At 36.0% G+C, this 9,744-nt stretch overlaps 1 protein-coding gene across 1 annotated transcript; it reads right to left on the minus strand.

The window, feature by feature from the left end:
* Positions 1 to 4,407: 4,407 nt before the first annotated feature.
* LOC143655416 (olfactory receptor 4F3/4F16/4F29-like) lies at positions 4,408 to 5,448 on the minus strand. Its single transcript, XM_077126729.1, is given in 1 exon segment — positions 4,408 to 5,448. A coding segment is annotated over 1 exon segment (1,041 nt).
* Positions 5,449 to 9,744: the final 4,296 nt, after the last annotated feature.

The raw sequence follows: 9,744 nt of genomic DNA on the forward strand, positions 1-9,744 counted from the left end.
ACATAGAAAAGAAAGACAGTGATAAGATAAATTTACCATTACCCTAGAGAGAAATTGGAAGGATCACAGGAGTCACTGGACCCAAATATTTCCTAAAACCAATAGAGCTAATTCCATTAGATTTCAAAATCTAAGAGTCATTTATCCTTCGGGCTTTACAAAGTGGCTATCCTACCCTTACCAAAGGCCTATACAGTGTCCTTGTTTTCTCCAAATACTGAGGCAAGGGTTGCAACACTGGGGCACATTGGAGAGACAAACTTTTTCTCAGCTCTCAAACGTTGGGGCACCACCCAGGCTCTCTGCCTTCTTTCAGGCACATGTTCAACCCCTTTAGAACAATATATTGGCTGTAAGTCTTTCCCTAATTCCTGTGCAATGTGTTCCACACTCTCTGAAGGCCCCACGTGGCAAAATTCTTCCAGATGAATGAAGTGGAAGGACCACCATCTACTTCAGGGCAAACTAACCCTCTCCATGTGTACAAGTGGGTCCACTCCTCAGGCCTGAGATTTAATGGTTCCATACTTCAGCTTCCACTTTTCTGCATCTGAAGTAATTTTTTCTTCAATTTGTACCTTTTCTGTTACTTTTATTCCAGACTGACAGTGGTTCCATTTCTTGCAAGAAACTTGTCAGTTTTTTGTGCAGTATACACAGATCACACCCATTATATTATGGGACCTGCCATAAACCCTTTCTGAATAACTCCATTTCTTATTCTGGGTTTCTCTAAAATTACTAACTGATTCCATGTTCAGTTAAATCCTAAAATGGTGGTGGGAAAAAGTGGTTCAGTGGCAGAGTTCTCACCTGCCATGTCAGAGACCCAGGCTTGATTTCCGATGACTGCCCATGTAAAAAAAAACAAAAACAAAATCCTCAAATAGGACACTATTCTCTGGGGTGAATTTTCCAGACCATCAGTTTCTGGTTTCTTTAAACTCAAGAGTTTAGTGCTTAGCTCGTCCCTTTCCTGTAACATTTCACAATAAGATGCAAGGAGAAACCAGGCCACACTTTACCCATTTAATGTGGAAATCTCTTCAGCTAAGCATCCCAGCTCATGGCTTTTAAATTGTGCCTTCCATTCAAAACCAGTAGACAATTTTGCAAATTCTTTGCCACTTTAAAATGAGGATTGCCTTCCTTCCAGTATGCAATAATACATGCATCATTTCTGTCTAAGTATTTATTAGAAGTATCTTTACAGTCCACATTACTACCATCAGTCTCTTCAAAACATTCTAGCCCTCCTCTAAACTTCTCAGGTATAAAAATCTGTTTCAGTTCACAAAATGCTGCCAGAATGCCATATATCAAAAATGCAAAGGCTTTTACAAAGGAAATTTATGAAGTTATAGGTTTACAATTCTAAAGTCATAAAAATGTCCAAATTAAGGCATCCAGGGAGCTATACCTTGACCTAAGAAAGACCAATGTCTGTCACATGGGAAGGCAAACGGATGGTTTCTGCTGGTTGCTGTTCCTGGTTCCATTGCTTCCAGCTTCTGAAGCCAGTGGTTTCCTCTCTAAGCATCTGTGAGCCTTCACTTAGCAACTCCAGAACACAACTCTGAGTTCTGGCTTCCTTAGTGTTTCATGAGAAGGCACATGGCAACATCCGCTGGGCTCTGCATCTCCAAATATCCATATCTATGTGTCTCTCTCTGTCAGCACTCCAAGAATCTCCAAATAGCTGTGTCTCTGTCAGCACTGAAGCAACTGTGTTTTCTCCAAAATATCTCCCTTTTTAAAGGACTTGATGCATGAAGTCACATCTCCATCTAATCAGAAAGCCACATCCATAATTGGGTGTGTCGCTTCTCCATGGAAATAATGTAATCAAAAAGTTCCACCCTATACAATAGGTCTGGCCCCACACATTCGATCAGGATTAGAGCATGGCTTTTTTCAATCAGGATAATTGTCTCATAATAGTCCGCACCAGCATGTGGGGACCAAAATCAAGGACATATATTTGTGGGGAAAATAACCTATTCCCCACAGACACCTTCCAAAAAGCACTTAATCTGGTAACTTATTTATCTTATATGTCTCTCCTAATTAAATTGCCTGCTGTTTAGAAAAAATATCATGTTTCTGTTATCAGCCCAATAGTACTAGTTATTGGAAGAAGTATCTAATGATTGATGGAAATGTCCATCTGGCATTCTTTCATTATGTAGAAAAAGATGGACTTAGAAATATTGTGCTGAAAAACATAACACAATAATTTCCACAAAAACTGAAAGGTTAAAAGAATTGTAAGTTGGGTGCTTCATTCTCTCTCAGAGCCCTCTCAGTGTTCATAAGACTTATTCTTGTCTTTTAATTTTTCTACCAAAGCAGTACAGTAGTTCAACAACTCTCCCTATCAATGGCTATGCTGAGAAAGATCCATAATACATTGGGCTTTTGTTTTTAAGAAAAAGAACCATTTAAAGAAACTTAGGTAAGATGAAACATGTAGCTCAGGTAGTAACCAAAGTGTATGGAAGGCAGGAATGAAGTTAAAATGTTCAAGAAAGCTAGAACCAATTTCTTGAATACTGCCAAGTTTCTCTCTATAAACCCTATATTTTTTTCTCTCATATCTTTTCTCCTTATCCAGATTATATTTTTGATAGCTGAAAATATGTTTTCAGCACTTTCCCTACCTCAGAAATCAAAGGCAACTGAGAATTACTTTCTCTTTTTTCTCAGGTTCAAACATCTGAAAAGGATCAGATTGGTACATCTTAAACAGAGTCTCAACCTGCAACATTAAATTGAGGTTAGAGGATATGTCATTATGGTGTGTGGTAGAGCCACACCTTAGATTAATCAGTACTTGTCCAGAATTTACAAGAAGATGTCATTTTCCAATGATACTACATGGTTAGTCGAAGAGACAAGTATGATTTACCAGAAGAAAGAGGATGCAGACAGCATAGTAGATATCCATTAAAAGTGGATATTTCTTTAGACTAAAAAGAATGCCTTTGATGCAGTTTTACACTAACAGATGTGAAATTTCAGCTAATGTGATTCAGCTAAAATATCTTGTCATAGATAGAGACTGAGAGAAAGGCAGAAGGGGAAAGCAGAGTGAAGAGCAAACTTACTCCATATGGACACATACAGGCAATGAGACCTTCGGAAATCCAGACTAGGAACTATGGAACATTATTTAATTGTGGAAAAGAAACAGAAATTAACAATTTACAAACACTTCTAAAAAACAAATTTCGGGAAGATAGTACAAAGTCTGCATAGTAAACAAATGGCACTATAAATAATAAAAGCAGAGATAAATTAAGACATTGGAAAGCAAAAGAAAATACAAGTGAATTAGTATGGAGCAGTAATAATGAGGTAAAATAAAGATCTGTTATAAGACAATAGAAATGCTGATAATTTGGTTAAGATGTACAGAGTATGTATAATGTAATAGAATCTTTTATAATATATCTCCATTTGATAATTACCCTTGGTATTCTTTGTTGAGATAGCTATGAATTGTTGATACAAATCCCTCATTCTTACAGATAGGATGTAGTCACATATAAAATATCTCACAATTGTAACTTAGCTTCTAAGGAGTGAAATTATACAAATGCAACAGAAATTATCTTTCATCAGGAGAAGGAAGAGGAAGAAACTGGATAGTTACATATGTCAATTAAGAATCTGCTTTGAAGAATGTAGAAGTTAGATAAACTGGAACACAGTGCACATAAGATTGAAAAGATAAATCTTGTGAACCCCAGAAAGCACTGTACAGATGAAAAAGTGACCTGATCAAGGGACTCCATTTTCCCTCTTGTAACAGGAGACATACCCTAGTGTGGAATACAGGCATTAATCTTCTATCAAAACATGATATCATTAAATATTTTAAAAATCCAGCTAATTCCTCTTGCTCTTATACTCTACTCATTAATATTCTCATGATCCCTTGACTTTCCATAGGATTCCATATACCAAAAGAATGGGTCACACCTATGTTGAAGTCCTGATTGCTTAACAGACTATTTTGTGTTATGACAAGTTAAAAGAGGCAATAGATGCATACATTACTATTTTGTATCCATTTATTGCATCAAGCAACATTGTCCTTATATAACCCATGCTGTGTCAATGAACAGACCCAGTTTTGAAACCTAGGCCATGAAAAAGTCTCCAAAGTAATGTCACCTGAAAGAAAAGCAATTGGCTTTCTCCTGGAGGAACGTTTCTTGTACCACTTGCTTCCTTAAACCATAGGGAGCAAAAATCATATCAGTTAATATTTTAAGACAATCAAGCTATTATCATCTAGTACAATTTACTAAATATTACTAAAGTATCTTGGAAAATCAAGGTATTAAAATAATATAAACTTAATATCCTACGTGTTAATAAAAAAAAATCATACTTTTTCATTTAAGAAATCTTTCCACAAATAATAAGCTGGCTGCATACTCTGCTCATTTCTATCTTAGTGTCTTTGTTCCTGAATGTGTAGATGACTAAATTCAGAAAAGGAGTCAGAACTGCAGTGAAAACAGCAAGTAATTTGTCTGCATGTGACGTGGGATGAGGCCAGGTGTAAACAAAGATGCAAGGGCCAAAGAACAAAATCACTACCATGATGTGAGATGACAAAGTGGAGAGGGCCTTAGATAATGCCTCTGAAGAGTGTTTCTGAACTGTGACCAGTATAAAAACATAGGAGATGACCAAAATGATGAATGATCCCAGAGATATAAACCCACTGTTGATGGTTGCCATGAATTCTAGTCCATAGGTGTCTATGCAGGCAAGTTTGATAAACCGAGGAAGGTCACAATAAAAACTGTCCAACACATTAGGGCCACAGAATTGCAATTTTATAACAAAATTCAGTTCAGTCCCAGAGTGGATCGAGCCAATTATCCACACAGCAACCAGAAGGAAAATACACATTATCCAACTAATGATAGTCAAGTAGTAGAGAGGTTTACATATGGCAATGTATCTGTCAAAGGCCATCGCTATGAGCAGCACCATCTCCACACTACTGATGATGTGAATGAAGAAGATCTGAGTGACACAGCCTCAAAAGGAGATGACTTTGTGCTTCCTGAACAGGTCATAAATCATCTTGTGGGTAAGGACAGAAGAAACACCCAGGTCAGTGAAAGAGAGATTGGCCAACAAAAAATACATTGGGGAGTGTAAATGAAGATCAGAAGCTACTGTGAGCACAATGAGAGAATTTGTCATCATGCTTCCCACATAAAACATGGAGGAGTGCACAAAGAGAAGAAGTTGGATCTCCCAGGTATTGGAGAGTCCCAAGAACACAAACTCTGACACTGTGGAATAGTTTGCTCCATCTACTGATTTTTCAGCTGGAGTGCCTCCAATATTATGACCCAAAAGAAAATAAAAAGGAAACTGAAATACAAATGGTAACACTGTTCTATAATTATTATGATTCATTATTCAAAGATATGCACATTACAAAATTATATGTCCTCTCAATTTAGACTCAGGTCCTTATGCTCTCTAAACAATGAATTTCCCCCGGGGTTACCTAACTAACTTGAGTTACTTCTACGTGTAATATTCTTACCACCATGGCTTCACAGAATTACTCTCAAACTATAAACAGGAGTTGATAAATTTGAAAACATAGAAAACTGAGAAGGTTAGGGAAAGTAGGGTATTATAAAAGAGAGAAGAAAGAAGAGGTGGGAATGACCAGTACTCACAAGTTCTATGCTTGAATTACTCATGGAATATTCTTCAGTCACTCAAGTTGTCTCTCCTTTTAACTTCACATCATCTCATGCACATAATGTGATGCTTATCGTCATTCTCACTTCACTATCAACATTTACATTTACATTTCACCCAAAGCCCAGAGAGCAGGGGTGAGTATAACAGAACCTGGTCTAAGACATACAGCTGACCCAACAGTATAAATAGAGAAAGACAAAGGTGAAAAAATGGATTGATGAGTGGGCATTAAAGTATACGTGGGAGTAACTGGTGGGATTGTGAACAACCAGGATATGGCCAAGGTATACAAGGTGGGAAGGTGTGGTCTACGAAATCAATAATGTTAAAAGAGATAATTTGACTTATCTGTTCAGATTCCTCATAGTCTCTAAGTTTGTGACACTGAATATATAGCTATTGGAACCCTAACCTCCCAGAGACTGCAGGATATCAAGAAATGTGCACTAATTTCATAGCTGGCATAAAGCCATGAACCTCCTGCCCCTCATCTCCATTGGTTTTAGCATCTTTTATCTCATCTCTCAGCTTCAAACCATACAATGCCAATTCTTACGGTTTTCTGACCCTAATCCTTGACAACTGCATGAATCCCCCTGATTCTTTCCTATTCTTGTAAGGATACATCTTACCAGATGGAAAATAGAATCTCTTACCTTGGGGTCAAACACATCAGTGTCAATATACAACTCTTGAGCAGGCTGCTAAAGGTAGGGACTTTGCAGGAAAGAGGGAGGTTGGAATGGGAAAAAAAACTGGTAAAATAAAAGTACACAAATGCATAAGAAACCTCATATTCAGTATTTAAAGTAGAGATCATGAGAAAGGAAACATTATTAAAAAAACCCAAATACCTTTTAATATTTTGCTTGTGTTTACATGAATACACTCATAATCACTCTTCAGTTTTACCTAGTGGTTAAAATTTGTCAAAAAACTACTATGACAACATTGCTCTAGAAATAATCTAGTCTAAATTTCTCATTTACAAATAAAAAGTAGCAATCCAGTGGGGAACACACAACTATTTATAGACAGAGAAACTAGGTTTTTTGATCCAGATATGTCTTTGTATTCTACATACCAGAAAAATACAAATGGAAAAAAGATAATCCAAAATTCTAAAATTCTGAATCCAATACCTCTGGGCACATGTGACATTAGATAAAATTTACAAATCACTTTCCTCAGTTATACCAGCTCATGGCTATTAGATATAAATTGGACAATGCAATATTGAACACTCCCAATCACTAGGAATATTTAAAGTTTAACCAATATTCCATTTTCTCCTGGTAAATTTCCCCAGTCTCAAGATTCCAATTCCTTGCCAGCAACAAACAAGTTTCTGCTGGGTAATTCACAGAAACTTTAAAAAGTCTCAAAAGTTGGGTGTGAGCTTTGCTAAGGTGAGAGGAATGCAAAAAATATTCTGAGAGGGTAAAACAATAAGCTGTTTTTCTTCAATGTGTTCATTTTTATAGATGCTATCATCACAAGTATATTGTATGTTTGAGGAAGAAAAGGAAAATTTCTTCTGTCTTCTTTGTTGCCAAGAATACAGAGTGAAATAAATGGTAAATATTTATTGATTAGATAAATAATATTTCTCTGAGGCAAAGTCATATTTCAGGGCCATAATTTTTACAGTTTCTATTTTTTGTAAACTAATGTCTTTTTGCATCAAGTCCAGTGTGCATAAAAAATATTTCCAAATTCAACATTGTTAACACATTTTCTAACTACTTCCAGTCAGAAAATAACTAATACTTCTGCTAAAAATTTCCAACTGAAGAAAAGAGAAAACTCAACGAATTTTATTTAAGCTGATGGTTTAAATGATTAAGTCTTAGGGAGCAAAATAAGGTTGTAAAGGAAAAAATGGAGACAGAGATAAAGAGAGAAAAGCAGCTTCTATTTACCAAGCTTCATAAAATGAACTACCATACCATTCTTAAAGGCAGAGAAAATATGAATATACTTTCACCAGATTGGTAATAATGGAATTTTCTAGGTGGCACAATATATACCAAATGCTTCAATATATTTGATCCTCATAATCATATGTTCAGAGAATAAAGGATGGGATAAGTCAGATGGTAGAATTATTTTCATTTATAGAAGAGGACTCTCAAACTCAGCGAATTTGCAATTTGCTTCAAACCGGTCAGCCAGTTAGTTGGGAGACAAAAATCAGGTCTTCTGATTTAAGTGCAGTTTTCATGAAATGATGCAATTATGGATACATTTTCATAATCTAAAACAATAATCCATACCATTTTCTCAGATGCATAGTCCATTGTATACATGTAAACATTTGACCCATACATAATCTGATTTACCTATGATTTCACAGCTGCTAGTGACAGAGCCAAAATTTAAGCCCCCAGGTTATTACTACAATTGGGAGGTACAGTGCTGATGATAATGGGAAAGAACCAAAATACACCAAAAGACTTAGTAAAGTCAGGGGTCACTTATTCATTAAGTAGCCATTACAAATCATAAGCAAAGTCATGGCTGGAGATAAAATTTGGGACTCATTTAAAATTTGAAGTCATGAGAAAGACATTAAAGAACAAAGTGCAAAGATACTGCTTAAAATTAATGAAAGAACCATATAACCATAAAGGAAAGAACCATCTTACCATAAAGGAGCAACTATCTAATATTTACAACAGTCGTTATTATATCACTACTATTTTTTTATATTACCTGCCATTAAAAAGTTCAGCTTCCATGCACTGCAAAAGAAGACAAGGTAGAATGGAGTGGCAAAAGAAAGGAAAGATGGTCTCTTTCATATGCTACAGAGTGAACTAAAAGGAAAAGATTAAGGAAAATACATAGACTCAGTGTTCTGACACTAAAGAGAGAGCAAGAGAAATCAAATAGTAGAGAGAGAAACAAGAATGTATAGGTAATGAATGGTGACAGTATATATAGACAGCAAGATTATTGATGATACATTCAGTACTGCAGGTGGAAAGGTTTTTTTGTTATAAAAAATAAACTGTTAAAAATTGTTAATTAACAGTTGCCAAGATAAAAAGTGTTCCAAGAAATGGTGATAAACTTGTCAAAGATGGATATTATAAACTTGGAAAAAAGTTAGAAGGAGTATTTTTGTGAAACCACTCAGAAATGCTCAAGAACTCAATACTTGGAATTTTAATGTATGAATATGTGTTTCCATATAAGCAGAATGGGGTATCCCAAAACAGACAAAGATCTTTGATGGCTAGAGATCATATAAAATTGTTTAACCAAATTACATGCTGGATAATACTGCAAAGGAAGCCCAAAATAAAATAAGTCAAAATGGTATAAAGATAGTGAAGCTTTTAAATGAGGAAACTAGGGAAAAGTGGTATCTGGGAACCTAAAACCAGGAATAGTAATTGTAAAGTTAGGGTGATGCTTCTTTCTCCCACACTTTGATTCTTAAATCTGGATCCTAATAATAAAAAAAAAATAATCACACATATGCATTTCTCGAGAAAATTGTCCCAATTCTCTCTTCCTGTGAAGTTTCTGTTCCTTCTGCTCTTGCTATTACATCCTGTCTCCTTGGAAGCATGGAAACCTGAGGGTGTGGTTTTTCTTGTGGGAGAGAGTGGCCCACAACATCTTATGACCCATATCCACCACCATCACCACGTAGCCAGGCTATCAAACGTCCTCAGATGGCGACAACTTGTGAACGGTCAGCAAGGATACCCAGAGTAGATTTTCTCCTGTGCTTAAACATAGCCACTTCACATCATCCACCCTCCATAGGACAAGAAGCATTATAGAACACTGCTATTTTGAGAGAGGTGATTAATTATCTATTATAGAAAGTGGTGTCTAAGTAAGGCTTTAGAGTTCTGGGATTCTAGAATTCTCAGTCTGAGATCATGAGACAAAGGCAATTGTCTCATAGGATTGTCAGAGAGGGTGAAAAGAGGTATATTTTACTTTTGTTAAATAAAGGTTTGCCATTTTGTTTGCTCA

Source organism: Tamandua tetradactyla, chromosome 14, assembly GCF_023851605.1.
Source record: "Tamandua tetradactyla isolate mTamTet1 chromosome 14, mTamTet1.pri, whole genome shotgun sequence".
Lineage (NCBI taxonomy): Eukaryota > Metazoa > Chordata > Mammalia > Pilosa > Myrmecophagidae > Tamandua > Tamandua tetradactyla.